Source organism: Aythya ferina, assembly GCF_964211825.1.
Source record: "Aythya ferina genome assembly, chromosome: 12".
NCBI classification, from domain to species: Eukaryota; Metazoa; Chordata; class Aves; order Anseriformes; family Anatidae; genus Aythya; species Aythya ferina.
The window spans coordinates 6,673,992-6,693,970 of NC_140308.1; the positions used below are offsets into that span (position 1 = coordinate 6,673,992).

The 19,979-nt window shown below is 38.9% G+C and overlaps 1 protein-coding gene across 2 annotated transcripts; it reads right to left on the minus strand.

Annotated features, from left to right (window-relative positions):
• Nucleotides 1-14,438: 14,438 nt before the first annotated feature.
• On the minus strand, nt 14,439-19,883 carry NUDT7 (nudix hydrolase 7). 2 transcript variants are annotated; one of them, XM_084533291.1, is made up of 5 exons: nt 19,809-19,878; nt 19,477-19,630; nt 19,102-19,260; nt 18,005-18,076; nt 14,439-15,855 (listed from the first exon to the last, which is right to left on the minus strand). In XM_084533291.1, the coding sequence occupies exons 1-5, from the start codon at nt 19,844-19,846 to the stop codon at nt 15,718-15,720; spliced, it is 561 nt and encodes a 186-aa protein (XP_084389417.1). In that variant the 5' UTR covers nt 19,847-19,878; the 3' UTR covers nt 14,439-15,717. The 2 variants fall into 2 exon arrangements, with proteins under 2 accessions (XP_084389417.1, XP_084389416.1); XM_084533290.1 differs by lacking the exon at nt 14,439-15,855 and having other exon boundaries at nt 17,342-18,076; nt 19,809-19,883.
• Between the last annotated feature and the right edge of the window lie 96 nt (nt 19,884-19,979).

Consider the following 19,979-nt stretch of genomic DNA (forward strand, 5'->3'; position numbering starts at 1 on the left):
ATTTGAGACCCTGAATAGTGGTTAATCATATTGCTCGAAGTAACATATACATGGCAATATCAAACCCTCAGAATGCATAATATTGCAGTTTTTATCTCAGTAGTTTTCAATAAGGCACAAATCAAATCACATTTTCTCTCAAACAATTAAGGATTAGGAATACTTTAAGCTAGTGATGCATTTACTTATAGTTATAAATAAAAAATAGTAAAATAGCTTAAATAGCTTTTTTTTTTTTTCCCTTTTTCTTTTTTTCCTGGCTGTTTTAATGCTTAAACAGGGCATGTTTTAATATAAAACACACAATATGTTGTGTTCTAAAATGTTGCTTTCTTTACAATCTTCTGTTAAAAAATTTTGTTTAGTGCAGGGATAGAAAACAAATCCTCACGACTCTCATAACTTTTCCATCTGATTCAACATCTTCTCCCTACAGCTTTGTGTGCTGTAAAACATCCATATTACTTGACAGAAGATGCATCTTATGTATTATGTTTTGACCACATGTTCAGAATACCTATTTCAGCTGCTGCTATAACCGTTAGTCTTCAACATCTCTTATCAATAGGAAAATGGTTTTATTGACTTTTTTTCCCTGTATCTGTGCATAGAATGTAACAAGGAAATTTGCAAAGGAATCTCTAAGAATATAGCATGCTAGATTTATCTCTCTGGTTTTTGAAAGCAAAGAAGATCTCTCATTCCTAATGTTAATTTACTTTGAGATAATTGTTTTATTTTATTTTATTTTATTTTAGCCAGGGGTTTTTTCTTACTGGTGGAGCTATGTATGAATCATAGAAGCAAAGAAGCAATTCTGTTTTTATAGTCACTGAAAGGAACTGTACATTTCCCTTCAGCGGTGAGAAGCGGTTTAAAACTCCTCAGAGTCATCAGGAGTTGCATTTTAAATTTAAAAGGAAAAGAAATGAAAGCATTCACACAGGATTTGGCAAGGCCAAGATTTGCCAGTATGACTTATCCTGTCGACTGCTCAGTTATTTCTCCATACTTTATCATTTGTCTTGTACAGAAATTGTGCTCAGATAATTCAGTGATGGATACAATAGAAAAGAAATACATTGATCACATTATTGTTGATCAAGAAATAATACAATTTAAGAAAAATTAAACATTGTCAAATATTTGCATGATGTTAGTGATAGTTGTCAATAAAGACGGACAGACCAAAATAACCTCTTTTAACAAAACTTCATTTATGTATTTACTTTTAGAACCACATTATCCATTTCTTTGATTAACTGAATAGTTAGTATAGTGAAAAAATTACCACTTAGTATCTTCACCTGTTGTCTGTACAATTAGAGAGAGACAAAGTTATAGGAGATGAGTACATTAGGAATGTCATTGCCTAAAAGCTACACTCAAAACATGAGCAGACTGGCTGTACTGTCCTGACTGCACCATTTCAACTTTTTATTTCCCTGTTTATGAAGCTCAGGTGAATCATATTAACCTCATATAAACATAAGCCAGTAACACACATTTAGAGTACACTTGTAGCACTGTTCAAGTGCTAAGTACCCTTAGACATTTTTAGGATATTACAATGCCACCTGGGAATCCCAGACAGGTCCAAGACATTATTCAGACCTTGTTCTTTAAGGTAATTCACAGGGAAAGTAAAATATAATTGCAGGTGTTAAATCTCTTGAAAGTACTGTGGTCAGTAACTGGGCAGTTAGATATCTGGGGATGTGTACAATGCTTTATGTACTATTCATTTTGTGTTGCTCCAGGCATTCGGAAAGATTAATCACACTTGGCATTTTCACTCAATTTGGTTTCAGTAATTAAGGAACCTGAGTAACTTGTTAGAAGCTTGTGGAAAGCCATCTCTGACCTGTACAACACAGCTGAAGTGTGCGGAAGGATAGGAATTCAGCCAATAAGTTTGAAAAGAATATCCAGTTTTTATACTGAATATAAGTAGTTATCCTCGGTTATACTACAGTGCACAACATCATCAGGAGCATCTGTCTGTGAACGCTGTCTTACAGCTTGATTGCATCTAATGATGCGTTGTATTTTTGATCAAAGTTATCTTTGACAAACTACCAAGCTATTTTATGGGTTTGTGAACCATGTTTTTATCTCATTAAGTATCTATACATGTAATATAGGTAGCCCCTAAATCAGCTCCTCTGCTCAAAACATACAAAATAATAATAATAATCAATCAAAAGCGAGCTTTTAGGTTTACTAAGCTGAGCACTGTTTCATTTATTTCTGAAGTTACAGTCCAGGAGCACACAACATACGGGTTGGTGCTCTGGAAGCAATGATGTTTCTAGCTTGAATTTAAACATGAAAGCATTATACTAATTTACAGCTTTTGTGAGTGCCCTGTCACAGCACAGAATTTCTACTGGGTTTACAATAGAAAAAAACTCTCCTTCCCCCGCTTCCCCCCCCCACAACTCTTGATGCAGCTTTCAGTGCTACTTTAATTGTGCCCTCTCTGATGGGTCTTTTGAAGAGAGGAACAGGATGGTCTTCAGCATAATTGTGCTTTCTTTGGAGTGTTTTATCATGCTAACTATAAATGACCTCTTTCCCTGAGTTCTGTAGCTGGTAACCACTTTCTAATTCATTGATTTTAGTAAACCAACTGAGCATGTCACTCCATTCTCTTCTATTCTCCATCAAGTGACACTGAAAAACAAAACAGATGGGAAAAAAAAGAAAAAAGAAAAAAAAAAAAGCACACACACCAGAAAACAGAACCCCCAGGTTATCAGGAGATTGTTTTGCTTTGAGCATTGTTGAGCAATGGAACTGTTTGTAACAAGTCTGCTGTGTTAGATCTCACTTGGGCTGGCAGAGACAGGGACTCTCTGTGAAAGCACGTGAGTTTGCAAGTCAGATTTAAAACCTGTACTAATTTTGACTGGGTTGGAATTAATTTTCTTCACAGCAGCTGGTATCGTGCTGTGTTTTGTTTTTGTGACCAAAACAGCATTGATAAGGTGTGGATGTTTCAGCTATTGCTGTGCAGTGCTTGCACAGTGTCAAGGTCTTTCTTGGTCCTTGGGCTGCCCAGCCAGCGAGCAGGCTGGGGATACACAAGAAGCTTGGGGGGACACAGCCAGGACAGCTGACCCAGACTGCCAAAAGAGATATCCCATAGTATATGATATGCTCAGCAATAAAAGCTTTGGGGAAGGAGGAAGCATGGGGGACATTTGGGGTTATGGCTGAAGCCTGCTTTCCATGAAAGTGGCTGAACATCTGCCTGCTGATGGGAAGTAGTGAATAAATTCCTTATTTTGCTTTGCTCATGTGCACAGCTTTGCTTCACTTATTAAACTGTCTTTATCTCAGCCCACAAGTTTTCTCAGTTTTGTCCTTCTGTTTTTCTCCCAATCCCACAGTGGGGGAGTGAGCAGGAGCTGTGGGACTTCACTGCCTGCCAGGGTTAACCCACAACACAACCAAAAAGCCAGATTTGAGCAAAAATGGCTTCTTTTTATAGTAATTTTAACAGAAAAAAAAAAAAAAAAAAAAAAAAAAAGGTAAGAAACAGGTTTGAAAAATTTTAATGCCTTTCCTACCTCAAGAAATGGTTCTTTAGCCTATAATTAAGCATGCTAGTGATATACTTGAGGTGAGCTTATACTATTGATAACCACACTGTTCCCAGTATTTGTAATATCACACAATAAGCTGTCTAGTTTTATGACTTATTTACTGCATGGGTAGCTGTATTTCACAGTACAGGAAGATATTTGAAAAACAAGTATTCCAGTCTGAAGTGGGGCCAGTTTGCTGACACTGGTGTGTTTACTACAGAAGAGGACTGACTGTGCCATTCTATTTCCTAGGGGCTTTGAAGAAGTACTGGCTTTTCTGTTTCCTAGGAGCTCTGAAGTAGTGCTGGCTTAGTTTCCAATGTGCTTTTCTATATTAATCAGCTAAATGTTAGACAAAGGTGATTTTCTGGAGACAAAATTGATGTAAGCCTTGCATAGCAAACCTTCATACTTGTAACTGAGATAAATGATTCTTCAGTGCTCCAATATTGTGAAAATCAGATCTGGTCTGATAGGCTCCATGCTTTATAAGTAGATTTGGAAGTTCTGGGGAAAAAAGAAGTCAGGAGTCCACAGCCCATGCAGCTTTCTCAGTCATCTGTCACTGATAGAAACTCTGTGGTAAGAGACATCAGAGTAGTGGGGAAGGATGTGGTTAGGTAGAAAACACGCCTTAAAAAATAAATCACCATAAAGTAAACATTATTTTTTTTTCTCCTACTAGAAATTGTGTACATATATTCCAATGTTGGTAACTTGTGAACTGTCATGAATAAGAATTAGAATAAACAATTTAAACATAGATTTTAGAAGAACTTTGCCATAGTGGACATTACAATTTGAAGTGCCAAATAAGGGATCAAAGTGGGGACTGTTTACTACCATGACCTGTTCATATGTTGTTATTGTGGTCACTGTGCATTTCAAAAATTTCTGTCCTGTGATATTGTTAAAGGGCTTGGAAGTCTTGATGAAATGATCTTTTTCATGGAAGCTTTAGCTCATAGCAGCTTCCTCACTGACCTAACACAATTAGATATCCATGTAAACAGTTATTTGCTTCATCTTTTCTCCAGTCTCAGAAAAGAATTGGGCATTCCTGATAAATCTTTTTCTTTCAAGGTAAAATGAAAGGGTCTCAACTACTTTCCAAGCATTTGGTTTTATCTTACATCATTTTGAGATCATTTTATATCTAAAGTCTAGCTGGTAGGAATAGCAGTTGCTTTAAATTAAAATTGTGAACTGTTTTATGCAAGACTGTGGAATGAAGCCAATGAGTCAGTTTATCTTTGTGATATCACAGGACAAAGTGGACCACACGAGTGCTGGCATTTGTCTCAGGCTTTAAAGCAATAATTCAAAATGCAGTCTACATCTAGCTAAAAAAATAAAAGTCAGGAATGGTTAATATGGAGAGTGCAGTTAAAACAAAGGAAATTGAGATTTCAAGGGAAATTAGTATTTTGTACTATCAAATATAAAAGTTCTTCCTTTTTTGTTGCATAAGAAAAATACACAAACTTCTCAGCTTAATATTTAAGCCATGAGCTAAGCAGTGTCCTTTCATGGCAAGTAACTAAGCATCATCCATCTTTAAATGTGGAGATGCTGAGCTGTATCTGGTAGAGAAGAAGGGGATTGTGTTACTAAATCAGATCCAAATATTAATATTTTCTTGGTTAATCTGCAGCATCAGAACTACCACTGTGGAATGTCATCCAAGTTTCTTCCTAGTCCTTGAAATCATTGGGATTGGCAAGCACATGTAGTCCCAAAAGACCATGAAAAAATGGAGTTTTTCTAATAAGATGCCAGACCTTTAGTCACCTTGGAGTTACCTCCTTAGTAGGAGGCTGGAAGAGGCCTAAATTACTGTCAAGTTTATCCAGTTTAGAAAAGATAAAGCTGCTGTTGGCTTACTCAAAAGAGGGGCAAGAACATATACACAATTATTAGCTGGGTTCAGAAGAGAGCAACGCTGCTCCAGACAGTCAGTGCTGTAGGATTTTTCTATCATTGCCATAAATGTTAACTGGGCAATGGGGAGAGGAGTTTGAACTTGCTATATGAGTGGGAACATGAAGGAGCAAAGAGGTGGGAGGTGTCAAAACAATTGAACACAATACATTTTAGCAGACTTCAAAGACCACAACTATAATTTTTGTGACCAAAACCCTCTCCAAATAACAATGCAGAGCCAAGACTTGAGAAAAGACTGTCAGCTTCTGGAGGGAACTTTGAAGAATGTCAACAAAGATGAAAAATTTCTGATGAAAAATAACAGTGACCACAGCCCATGCTGGTAGTGAGCAACGTCAGAACTGTCTTTTTAACTTCAGTTATCTGAAGTTAAAAGTGAAGAGATCATTTTAATATAAAATAAGAGGGAATTGATGTGTATGTCACCATATCCCAGTTAAAGTCCTCTTTATGTCAAGACCTGTAGCAGTGTATTAGACCCATCATATCGTATTGCTGCATGAGAGTTAGCCTGGCCCCACAAGGAATAGGTTCCTGCTAGGCTCTGTGTTTTTTGCTCTGTATCTCAGCTGGGAGCTGGGTTTCTTTGCCAGAGTGGAGAACAGGAGACTCCTTTCTCAGGAAAAAGGCATTCTGAGGGGGTCAGTCCAGCCTAATAACACCACATCCTTATCCTTAATTACACGTGCTCATTGACAGAATATGCAGATAAGCTTTGTGATATATCCCAAGAGCAGCTCTCCTTTATCATTGCTCTCTCCTTTGACTAGTGCATACTAAGAAGGAAGTCCTTGTGCAGTAAGTAGGACTTGCAATACATTATCCAGTGTGTTTATGACCCCTGAATCACAACCTACACAGCATGCATATGCTGCTAATCAGTGGCAGAGCTTAAAACAGCCCATAAGTCACAACTTCCAGTTCTCTATTTATTGATTTATGTCTGTGATCAATATCATGCTGTGGTGGTTTTACTCAGGTGGGCAGCCGAGCTCCACCACAACCGCTCTCTCACTCCCCCTCTCCTCAAAGAGGAAGGGGGAGAAAATACAACACAGAGAACTCGAGGGTTGAGATAAGAAAGGTTTAATTAAAGGGAAAGGGAATGGGAGGAAAAAAACAGAGACAAAAGAAGCAATCAGTCCGCGCGGAAGCACAGAGAGAGGAAAAATTATTCTCTACTTCCCATCAGCGAGCGGTGTTCGGCCACGTCCTGGGAAGCAGGGCCCCAAACGCGTAGTGGTTGTTCAGGAGGAACAGCCCCCTCCCCCACGAGAGCCCCCCCTTTTATTGCTGAGTGTGACATCAGGTGTTATGGAATATCCCTTTAGTTGGTTTAGGTCAGCTGCCCCAGCAATGTCCCCTCCCCATCACTTGCCCACCCCCAGTCTGCTGGCTCTTGGGGGCTTGGAAGGAGTCCTGATGCTGTGCCAGCACTATGCAGCAATAGACACAACACTGGAGTGATATCAGTGCTGTTCCAGCTACGAGTGCAGAGTACAGCACTGTGTGGGCTGCTGCAGGGAAAAGGTGACTCCAGCTCAGACAGACCCAACACACATGCCTTGCTGAGTTACTTCCTATCCCCTGAGCTGCTGTGGCAGATTTTGCAAATCCACAGACCTCCCCATTTGTGAGGTAAATCCCTTTTTCAATTAGCCTAACACATTCTACCTCACAGCTGGATAGAAAGAGTACACGTATTAGTCTACAAAGAATTATGGCAGATTAGCTGTCAGGAACTGACTAACTATAAATCAAGCTGCAACTCCTGAAGACAAAGTCTCCAGCAGTTTAGGGTATTCCCACTCACCCTTTCCTCGGGTGCTTGTTGCTCATTCCCACCGCCTGCTGCAGGGTGTTGCCTCCTCAGCTGTGCTGGCCCAGCTGCTTATGTGGCCAAGCTGAAACCCACCAGGGACCTGTTGAGGCTTAAAACGCCCTAGAGTATCAGCCACACAAAAATAAATGTCTGTGCAGCAAGGATTTAGAGGAACAGTTTCCATACATTTTCACCCAGTGAACTCTTTCCCAGGCCTTTTCATTTCCCACGTGGCACTATAGCCCCTCTTCCCTAAAATATGTATCATCCACTGTGCCAAGCTGACCATGAGCAAAGGTGTGGGATTCCTGCTGTTAACTATTTCCCCCCCTTTTTGCTTCAGCTGAGGGAGGGAGGAAGCAGAGGGCTGTTACAGGGGCAGGACAGGGCTGTTCCTCTGTCCTCTGGTACCTCGCTGTCACTCAAAATGAGGCCAGGTGCCCCAGCACAGCGCACTCCCAAAGGTAAGGGTACTCCGCATTGAAAATCACTCCTACAACTGGTGCTGCTTCACTGCAGAGCTTAACAAGAGGAGCAGTCCCACAAGTACCTGGTGTTGTATGTTCTCTAGCTCCCAACTTGAACTGCAGATATTCCAGCTGTGCCAAGGAACGTGGATTTTAAGCTGTGAATACCTGCCAGATTGGGCTAAAACAGGGATATGCTACTTGTGCTGTGTTCTGTGATAAGCATCATCACAATGAATCGTAGCACCCTTTAAATGAAACAATATTCACTTATTGTGAAAAATTATATAGTTTTATCTTGACTCAAATTCAAACTGTTCTATACTTTCTTCTGTTTACAGTGCATTTAACCCTGAGCAGTCAGTCATATACATTAACTCAGAGTATATTATACATATACTCAGAGGTTCATCTGAGCATCATCGGTCTGTTAAGATTTGTTTTTGGTTTATTTTGTAGGTTTTAAATAGCTCCCTGTTTTTTTCGCATTTTGTGTGTTACAAGATGAGCAAGAAGAATGCTACCAGCCTAAAGCTGTGGTGACCTACTGTTAAAAAGTAAGTTGGATTTGTTTGTGGTGGTGGTGGGTTTTCTTGTTTGTTTGGTTGTTTGGTGGAGGACCATTAAAACTACATTCTTCAACATTAGTCAAACCAGACCAAACAGGGTTTGCTGATTTTGTTGGAAAGTACAATGGCTGGTTTAGAGTCATCAGGTGCCAATGGCAATCTATACACTGTAGCTGTGTGTAGATGAAGTAGTTGTCATGACAACTCAATTAACTAAACAAACATATCTGTATGCAGCAGCAGCTCATGTCCTTTGCATCATCTTTACCTCAGCACAAAGCATTCTGAGTAGATGTACAAACAAACCTGTCCCCCACCCCACCCGTTTTCCCTGTGGTACCACACAGCACTGCCTGTTTCTCCTGAGCTCCTCAGTTGGACTCCTAGCAGGAGCGTTGCTGCTACTGGCAGTGCAGAAACCCAGGCCAAGTCATTGTCATCTTCCTTTTCTTTCCACTCCTCTCCACTGTCCCCACCAGGCTGGCTGATCAGGTCTCCTTTCCAAAATTGCCTTCTAGTTCTATCATAATTAAAGGAAAATAAGAGCAGTTTGCAGATAAACATACACTAAACTACCTGCTTGCCAATAAAAAATGTTTCTACATAAAGAGCTAGCACTATTAATTCTGATAGCCAGTCTGAGGTTGTCTTTAAATTAGCAGCTTTTGATAATGCAGGCACTTTTTGAAATATGCAGCATAGCAACTTAAGTTACTCAGAAACCTCCACTCACTAAAGACATGTGAACTCTGGAATAATTGACATATCTAAGTGAATGCTCAGGTCAAAACTAAGTTTTAATTGTCTTTACTACATAGGAATGTACTGTAAAGGAATAACTGTTCCAATACCTCCCCCAGAACACAAAGCACCAAAGAAAGGAATAGATAAAAACTGAGGGTTCCTTATTAGAAAGTTGTTAAGGCTACTGAAAGTTGACGTACTAAATGCAATATAAAGAACAGATAACATCCATCTGAAGTCATCCATCACCAATGGCTTTTTTTTTTTTTTTTTTTTTTTTTTGGGTGTTTGAGGACATCTGTTTTCACGCTCTATCTTTTACCTATCAGAAAAGACTATTGTGAGGGACTTAACAATAGCAGTAAACAGAGCCCAGGTGAGAAAGGCATAAAACAGAGGAAGATGGATGAGAAGTAACAAAGCAAAGCACAGAGGTACATGCCATAGTCTTAGCAAAGCACCAGACAGACTCTGCACCATCACTTTTTTTTTTTTCTTTTTTTTCCCCACCTGTCCCATTTTGGTAGTTCCCAGACTGATTTTTGATTCTGAAAGAAGCATCACATGTATGGCAAAGTCTTATTTAGCCCAGGGAAATCCTCAGTGAAACTACAATTACACTACATTATAAAAATGAATTATAAAAAGAACCTTAAGTGACCCTTAATGTGGTTTGTGCAGAACAGATTACACAAATTTCACTGAAGTAAATTTTTTTCAGTATTGAGTCTGATGGGATACTGGAAATTTCAAATAATATAAGTTCTCTCTCAGAAAACATTTAAGCTACTTTTGTCCTTTTTTTTTTTAATGGGATCTAGGTTCATTAAACACACTTTTTGATTGATTTATTTATTATTTTTTTTTGTGACTCAGCTCATTAGTGATTTAGCTAGTAAAGTTTTAAACAAGGTTGCTCTGTGATTTTACCTGGTATTGCTCTAATTGAATGTTCTTCTAATTAGAAAAGCAAATAATTCTACCTCTAATATTCTTTCTGCTTTAGAAACACAGAGAATGAGAGCAAACCCCTTCCCCAAAACCCCACCACCAACCACCTCCAAAAACCTACATAAAACTTAAATAGCATATTCTCAAAAGAGAATTTCAGTATCACATTTCTGGGCTGTCAGATTCAAGCAGAGAATGATGAGCCCTCACTTTAGGAGAACAGACATATGTTTTTTAAGGTGCGTCATCCCATTGTACTACTGTGAAAGCCTGAAGCCTAAGGATTCAGTCTGTAGCTCTCAGACACATACACCTGAAAGTCAATAGAAAGTGTCAAACTGAAGGAATTCAGGCCAGAGAAGGTTTCATTATGTAGAACAGAAATAAAAGACTGACAGCTATTCTGAAGAATTTCAGAAATGTTATGTGAAATTGTGAAAAGGATGAGTTTTTTTCTGCCCAGGCTGGTGTGAGGGAATTCAGTGTTCTTCTGCTTTCTCTGCCTTTGCAAGGTAGCCCAGGACTCTTAGTCCCTGGTCACTGAAAGACTGACTTCTGTTCAAGTGTAATGGGACTCATTCTGACAGGCACTTAGATTTGGATTAGCAATTTAGTAGGAGCTCTGGTCCTATGTATCTGATCAGTCTCATTGAAAGCAAGGAAAACTTCAAGCTGTTGAACAAAGCACATTTTTTTTGTACTGCATAAAGCTAGAATTTAGCATGACTACTTTATAATGGACAACTTCGCACAGTACACGAATCATGAGTATCTCAAACCGCAGTAATTTCCACCAGCTGCAGATCTGACTCACAGTGCCTGAATGTGACTGAAATGTCTTTATATCCTGAGCTCAGTACAGCTCCAGGAACCATATGATGGCCCCCCATATGAAATCGTGAACCATCTGTCTGTCCTGCTTAATGTTTAATAAGTAAATGAAATATTTAATATTTACAAAAAGCAGGCCGTAGGCTGCACAGTTGCCAAGTGCAAAATAGCCAACAGAATGTACACAGCTGCATTTTTGCCTCTGTGGATGTAGCTGAGGAACTCATCTGATGCCAGTTGCTTTCTGAAATTAACATTTCTTAATGAGTAAGCTTCAAGAACAAACACTTCTATGGTGTTCTGTCTCAACAGAAATGTGCTCATGTCTTAAGCAGGGCCTCCAAACACAGATGTAGGCCTTAAGAAGCTGCAATCATAGTGGAAGTTAAACTTCAGAAGGAGGGCTTGTAAACAGAATTTGATTTAGAGGTTGAAAAGTGGAACTGGTTGTGAAGTTTCTATAAAAGTTTATGCCATCAGTGTTTTATACCCTTAATAACCAAAATAAACAAAAGCTGAGAGAAAACAAGCTTGGAAATGAGGTGATTTTTTACAAAGTCATAGAAAAAGAAACAAATGTCATGTTTTAATGGCTGAATATACAAAACCTAACGAGAAAACAAATCAAATATATAATTATATGTATTTTGTTAAAAATAAGATAGATTCTTCTTGGTTTACAAGCTAACAAACAATGTTATTCAATAAAGTGTTACTAGAATGTTTGACTGATGCTTTTAATTTCAGAGCAATGTAGTACACAAACGAGTGTGGTGATCAGTTATCTTTAGTCAAAGCTAGAGCAAATACAAAAGCAAATTCAAATAATTGAAATCAGTATTATAGTTTCATGTAACAGGAATGTATTTGGAAGACAATTTTCAGGCCAAACATTTTTTTTTTCCCACTTGACATTTTTTTCTTAGTAGAGTGTTCTTTATTGTTCATTTCTAGGTCTTAGGAAAATCAATTATGTATTTCTGTGGGTTCACTAAACAGCCTTATAATGGAATAAAAAGACAGAATGAACGAGGTAGGCTATGGATATTAGAGATTTGCTATTCAGCCTGAAAGAAAAACATGAAACCAGGCTTATAGTGTATCTTCATGTTAGCTCAGCCATTGATGTGCAGTTAGTCTGCATTGGAAGAGTATTTTTATTTCTAGCATGTTAGAACAAATTCAGGGAAAATTATTCAGTAAATAGAGTTGACACTGCTCTACATGTCATAACGTGAGCCATGCAGAAAGGAAGTTGTGTGCTCAGTCGTGATGCTGAGGAGATAAACGAATGCAGTCCCATTCCAAACAGCTTCAAATCACATCGTTTCAGTACCTTTGTATCTGGCAGCCCCACAGGCCCCAAGAGCCAATCTAAGGCGATTTTTATGGCAGCTCCTAACCGAGGTTTACCTGTGCTGGCCGGAGGCTGAGCCAGGCTTGTTCTGCAGCACCTGGGAAGTGGCACCCTCTGGTGGTGGTATGCTGAGATGCTGGCGCTCATCCCTTTTTTCCAGAGACGCATCACTTTCCTACCATTAGCATCTTACGAATTCTTTGGACTTTTTCAGAAGGGAGGTCTAATCGTAGCTAGACTAGCCCCTTGCTGTTTCCTTTCACCGGATTGAAGTCACAGTCTCTTGGGCTTTTACCTCCAAATCATCTTTTTCTTCTTGGTCTTTTTGCAGCCTTCTAGAGCTTTGTCAGGTTACAAGGTTCTCACAGATACAAGGTCTCAATCAGTCTGATTTGCTGCCTTGTTAGCCCTTTCATGCCTGATGGTTGTAGAGAATGTATGCCACTACATGGACCTATTTTCTTTTCCTCAAGTAAGGAACAATTTGATACTAGGTGTTTAACATAACTTCATTTCTGTTAAACAGCGTTCCCAGTTTTCCAAGATGTGGCAAACCTGTATTTACATTTGTTATCAATTCATCAGTTACCGCATTTCTAATTTAATGGTTAGTAGCCAAAAGTCAAAAATAACGAATTCTGTATAACTTCCTTTTTTAGCAGTGAAGCCTGGCACTGAACTATAGCAATCCCATTTTATTCAGTTTGTTTCCCATAAACATCTGCGAATCAGTATACGATCTAAAAATATGGTGTTCTTGGACTTAGATTGGCACTCTAGTATTTTAAAAACTGTTTTAATGCATCCAAAACAAACAGGGTTATCTAAGACTAACTTATTATGTGGAATTGGTATGCCAATGTTAAGAAAGAAAATAATGAACTGAAAGTTACAAGATACTGTATATTATCCCAATTATATTTTATCAGTTAAAGCAGGTATGCTGTACAAACTAAAGCCTAAGAGCATGCAATTTGGTACAATCGCACTAAAGAAATTATTGTTATTTATGCCAACTACAGATCTGCAGTGATTAAAATACTAAAAATCCTTTCATTCACTCTCTTTAAATGGAAAATAAACTCAACACTATTTAAATGTCCTGCTTGTCAAGCCTACAGGTGTTTGGTTCAGTTACAAATCTGTTTGAATATACATTTACATCATTACATCCTTAAACCTTCAAACATATACAGAGCTCCCTGTCCAGGATTATTCATATTCGGTTCAATAACTGGGTATCAGACTTTTGCAGGGACTCTGGAGGAGCATTATGATCTCAAAGACAAATTTAGCTTTCCTCTGATGAACAGTTCCTGTGTTCGTTTGCGATTAGTTCTGGATTTTACTATAGACATAAAAGGGGATGCCAACTCTTTATTAGGAACAGCTACACAAAGATTTTAAAGCAGCTGTGCTAGCAAACAAACACTGCAGCAGCTGTACGATGAATTGTTTGGGTATATCTTAAATACTGTGTGTCCAAATGTGGTTTACAATAGACTGGAAAGACATAGGTCAATAAACTTATGGCTGGACAGTCTACAGTCATGACTGGAGAGTCTCAAGGATCACAGAATTCAGGATGAGAAGAGGTAAGTGTGTCCCCAAAAAATTAGTCAATCACTAGCCAGTTCTACTGCAGCAGGTTCTGACAAACAGGATGATTATTCTCCATTAGTGTTTCATTATCACATGCATATTTTCCTTCCTTGCACATTTTTCATTTTGAAAAGCAAACAAAACCTACCCTAAATCCAAAGTACAATGAAACAGGCAACCATACAGTACGGTAAGTCTAATTATCATAATAGAACATTCCTTTTACTATTTAGTTGTCAATTTTAGTCCATAAAATACAGAAACTTATGTTGAAACTCAGGATCTCATACACAAAGTGAACATTCTGGCTACAAAACTGTAGCTTCAGCAAGGAATCAGGAACAAATGTGATTTCCTTTTCTATCTTTCCCATTTCTTAGATTAGATTTTGGGAAGTAATAAAATTAGAGGGAATAAAGAATTACCTAATGACCCTTTTTACTATGATTTGTTTCTTTTTTTCCAACTGGAGATGGTTTAACATGTACTGTTGTGAAAGCTGCATTGCTATGGCAACCCACTAAAAAAAAGAAGCACTGTAGGTATCTCACATAGATATTGACATGTAAGCACTCACACGAGCTTTTCTTGAAAAACAACCACTTCCAGATTTTCTGTTGTTTCTATTTATATAACTTAGGCATACACTGAATATAAGGAATCTTTCTTTAATAGTTACATTCGCATCTAAGTGTAACTGTCTTAACGAGGTATGAACTCCAGCAATGTAAATTACAGGCATTTTAATTAAACTGCATCTCAAACATTTTGTTTTTCTTCACACAGAAATAATGTAACCTAATATATGTATTTATCCCTTAAGTCATTTGGATTAGAAGTTCTTCATTATGGCTGTAATTGTTAAATACCAATTTACATATCAAGTATATATAAATCTTAACTGTTCACATAAAAGTCAAATATCAAAAGTCTGATTATTTGAGTACTCAAACTTATACAGAAATGTTAAATGCTGAATCACTGCATGTCAACTAAAAGAATGACTAACAACTCATTAAACTGTATCTATGTATTTTTATTTTTTCATCAGTAATTTTCTTGTTCTGATACAAGCCTTTGCACTCATTTTACTGTCATGCTAGCATTACTTATCCATAATTAGAACGTGTGCTCTGGAATATATTTTTAACATCTTTTTTTTTCATTTGAGCAATGACCTTAGTTATTTGCTTATGAGAATAAGCACAGAGAGTAAATATATACATATAAAACACCTTTTCAGATTGGAAGCTATATTAACATACCATACTTAAACAAGACAAATGCATTTGCAATCAGTAATTCAAAATAAGGAGTCCTTTAAACACTACATTCAAACTGGAAGTAGATACATATCTGTTTTAATAATTTTCAGCTATAATACAAGACCAATTAGTCAGAACAATGGGACACGGAGCTCTTGAAAAGTGCTTTATTACATGCTATAAAGGCAAATTTGAAAGGGAACTTAAGCATTCTAACACTGCAGCGTTGAACTGCAAGGCTCTTGGTCCACAGGAAAATAAAGGCCCTGCTTTTCAAGGTGCTTAAAATTTTGTTTATAATACAATCGAGAATTAATTGCCCTGGGCTGTGAACTATTTCAAAGCAGAGTAGAGCATTTTCTACTAGGAAATTCTCAGAACAATGTATTTGCTAGATCTTTTCCCTTTTCAGTTTGTACATCTTTCCTGCAGCCCCAGGCCTCATGAAAGATTGATCTCCCCTGAGAATCCACCTTTTCATTAGTTTGATCTCACACTAAGCAGTCATACTCTCCTTTATAAACATTAGGTGCACAGTAGATGTGGTATTTATGTGCCCTTTAATGTGGTATTCAGCTACACTGAGCACTCAGCCAGGATGAGGTAGAGAGACATACTTTGTTTTCGTACTTGAGAGGTAGTACCTTGAGAAATGCCTGAATCACAGACTTTATGATGCTCAACTTGGGATGCTCTCCACTCCCCACCTCCTAAAGGAAAGAGGGTATGAATGGGACATGGATTAGTTACAAGGATTGCATAGTCACACTCTTATTTCTGCTTCAAGAACCACGCCAGAATTTTATTTGGAGTACCCAAGGAAAAAATCTCCAATTAGAAGGGTGACTTGAGGAACTGCAATTGTAATAACCATCAGTTTAGCTTACTTTCTATTCTTTTTGTGAAGTTGTTTGGGCGCTCAATTGCCAGAGTGGCCTCTAAGGAGTCAATTTTATTTTTTAGTTAAGAACTTCCCAGATTTCAAAACTAATGTCAGTAAAATTATGTAGGCAGCAAAACATAAAGCATGAGACCCCAGTGGCTTTCCTGCAAATCATTCAAGGATGTTTGGTTGTTTGGACCTCTACAAGCTCATTTTTCAATTAGCTCAAATGGTTGATCTGGTACCAAATATCAACAGGACTTCCATTTGCTGGAAGTCCGAACAGCTGTAACTGTTGTTCTTGCCCTTAGTTCCACACACTGTTTCATTAATGTTTCAGGGAAGAGAAAAAAATGAGGTCTGAATTCGTACGATTTGTACAATTTCTGTGCCAGGTTTCATTGGGAGATGAAATACAAAGTCTGCTGGGAACAGAGGAGGATGGTAATTTAGTAATTCTGTCTCTTGGTACCTGTTTTGTTTAATAATTAAAGGTCTGATTAGCTTGCTCCATTTTAATTAACAATGTTCTTATTTTAATTAGTTACTTTTCCTGCATATACTAGCAATGAGAAACCACTGAGGGTACAAATAACGATGAACTTTTTTAAAAAAATGTTTAAAACAATTTCACAACTGAAATTCACTATAGTGAGAAATAAAAGAAAAGTGTTCTTCCTAAGTGTGGCTACTACTTCTACAGGGATTTTACCCATTAGTCAAAGATCAGCATGTAATAAAGAATGGTAGCCCATTTATTTCCAAGCTACATCTCAAATCCAGCCAAAATCAATAATGCTTTTAAAAATTTAACACTTTGTCAACAGTATCATGACCACCATGAATAAGCCTCTAGGTCACTAGCAATGAGGAAACAAAGATTCACAATGCAAAACACACTACCCATCTGAAACTGCCAGGGTTACTGGTAAAGATTCAACTACAAATGTTAGTTCTGTTTTCATTTTAGTTTTCATGACTACTGAATGCCACTCTTTTCTTCTTAAGACAACTTCTTCTAGTAGCTGAGTGAGTGATGCTAACTGGTTGCTGTGGAAGAAAGTTCTGTACCATTGTCTGTACACCAAGCTTTTCATAGCCTAGAAAACTTCCTTGAGAAATACTGAGTTCATTAAATCTTTCTCCTTACCTCCACAACCCCAATCAAACCAAATAAATCATGAAAGTACCTGCCACCTTTTAAAGTTTTGTTACGCATTTTTAAGTGATACAAAATCACTTACACTTACTTGTAAAGATACCAAACAAGACTGTATAAGTTATGTTACCCATATGTAGTATATCACACAGCAGACACACACCAGAAAGTTTTTATTTGAATTCAAACAAATATTATAAAAAAGTGTTATCTCATTAAATAGAATGGCAAAACAGAAAGTCAGTCTTGGATCACAGGCAAAGGCAGTAATTAAACTAGACCTTCCAAATCCATATGCTAAGTCCATTAAAAATACTGTGCGCATTTGACAATTCCAAAATAGATATAATTATATGAATCCAGTTAGGGTTTGACAACTTAAACTTTAGTATGTTCCCAATTCGGCATAAATGCAAATGTGAAATTCAATCACATAATTGCTACAAAGAGAATAAACCAAAGTCCTTTTCCTCATTCAGTACAGATTAATTGCCACGCTAGTTCATCATAGATTACTTTTCTTCTTTTCATTTACAGATGCATATAAATTCATGAACTTACTCTCAGCAGATGAAATTAAGTTGTCAAGATCATAATCAACCTCAAAGGTAGGTTTTGTTCTAAAAACTACAAGAGCAAGAAATACAGCAAAATGTGCAGTAAGTCCCCATATTTTGAATGACTTATTGCGTTCATGGTCATGATATGTAAAGCAGTGCATCCAGGTTAAGTAACCAGATGAGGTTTTATAAGGCAAGGCCATGTAATTTAAGGGCCTGATGAAATACTCCAATGGCATGACAAAAACATCACTCACTTCCTCTGGATTAGGAGTGGCCTGGAATGTATCCTCTATAAATCCTACAACTGGTGTTACCAAGTGATTCATCTGAAAGAACAACAACAACAAAACACACACCACAGAAAACACACTCAGTATGTACCAAGCAAAAGTTCTTTATTTTAAAAAGTTTCAAATGTTACAAAATGAGCACAGGAAACTTTTGAAACATTTTTAACTGGAATGCAATTTAGTCCCTGAAGTTGCTAAATTGAAGCTACAAAAAGAAACTTACCTGAAGAACAAAAATGAAGTCTTTTGAAACAATATCCACTCTGCAGTACCAGAAAACTGGTTCCACCAACACTGAATATTGCTACTGCAATTGGCAACCCATTCATTTACAATGACTTATACTCCAATGACAACTGCAGAATACAAGTCTCCTTGCTAGATTTCCATACAATAGAGAATCATAGTCTACATAACCTGAAAAGGTCCCTTTCAGCCTAAATTAATCCTGCTTTGAAGAGGATGTTGAACCAGATAGTTTTGATGTTATATCAAGCTGCTTAGGGCCTTGTCTGGATGAGTTCTCCTAAGACATATCTCCTAAAACAGAGATTATAAAGCCTATCAGGGCAATCTGTTCCACTGTTCGGATAACCTCATGGTGAACAATGTTTCCTTTGCATCTAATTTAAATGTCATTTGTTGCTCCTTGTGCCCATTGCCTCAAGGCGACTCTAGGATCATCTTTGTAACTGTTAGAGACAGCAACTGCATTCTCCACCAACTTGAAGCTGAGCAAACCCACTTCTCTCAGCCTTTCTTCCTATTCTGTTTGCTCCAGCCCCTTCTAGCACCTCCACTACTCTTTGCTATACTCTCACCAGTTTGCCAGTGTCTTTCTGGGATTCACGTTTGGAGTCCACACAGGAGCAAACATGACCTGACAAATGCCAGAGAGCAAAAATCTCTCCCCCTCCTCTGCTGGCTACAAAGGCTGTGTACTTTAAGCAGCAGCAGTTATTTAGTTACAGGTTTGAAAAGGTCATTATCAACCTTACAAAAGCCAAGTACCCTAAGCTTACTTTCCAATGATATGCTGACTTAAACAGCTTTTTGCTTACTTTATCGATTCCAGGCACAAGCCTACAGATGACTTCCACCTTCTCTGGCGGGAGTCCCACTTCTTCCTTGGCTTCTCGGAGAGCAGTATCAATTTCATCTTTATCGTTTTCTTCACTTTTACCTCCTGGAAAACACACTTCCCCTGGTGATCTTCTCAGCTAGAATTTAAAGGAATACTACTGTTAAATATAACCAGTTTGTTTCATCTAAGAACTGCTTACCATTCAGTTTTCTCTCTTAAGCCACAACAAACAGCATAACCCCGTCCTTTTCTGACCTGGAAGCCATCTGCTACCACCCCACCGACCGGGGCTGTCCCCAGGGCACCCATGGGTGCCTCCCACCTACATGGAGCGCAGAGCACGGACACGCACCTGCGGGGCCCGCAGGGTGAGCAGCAAGCACAGCCGCCCGGCCCGCACCACCAGCGGCAGCAGCACCGAGGCTTTGGGTAGTGGCAAGCGGGAGAACTTGTCGGCCACGTCCAGCTCCCTCAGGCGGCGCCTCGCCTCCTCCTTCGAACATTCTCTGGAAGCAAACACACACACGCTGCGGCGCCCCGGGGCAAGCCCGGAGGTTGCGCCACCGCCTCGCAGCCGGCACCTTCCCTTCTCATCCGGCCCAGGGAGCCCCCCTCAGCCCGCCGCTCCCCTCCTTCGGGCTGCAGCATCCCCCGCGCCGGGACCGGGCCGTGGAGGGCCGCTACCTCCCCTTTGCCTCCGCCTCCCGCTCCGCGGCCGCCATTTTGCCTGCCCCCCCGAGAGCGGCCTTTTCCCTTGCCTTCTCCCCGCCCTTACCCACTGACCGACGGCCACTCCCTCCAATCAGCGCGCGCGCCCGCCGGGCTCCTCCTTCTGATTGGTGGAGGGCGCGCCGA

Coding starts and splice junctions, on each gene's coding strand:
- NUDT7 (XM_084533290.1), bottom strand. CDS start 19,846: ATGGCGGCCGCGGAGCGGGAGGCGGAGGCAAAGGGGAG. Junction 19,261..19,476: donor TCACCCTGCGGGCCCCGCAG/GTGCGTGTCCGT, acceptor TTTAAATTCTAG/CTGAGAAGATCACCAGGGGA. Junction 18,077..19,101: donor TTGTGCCTGGAATCGATAAA/GTAAGCAAAAAG, acceptor TTGTTCTTTCAG/ATGAATCACTTGGTAACACC.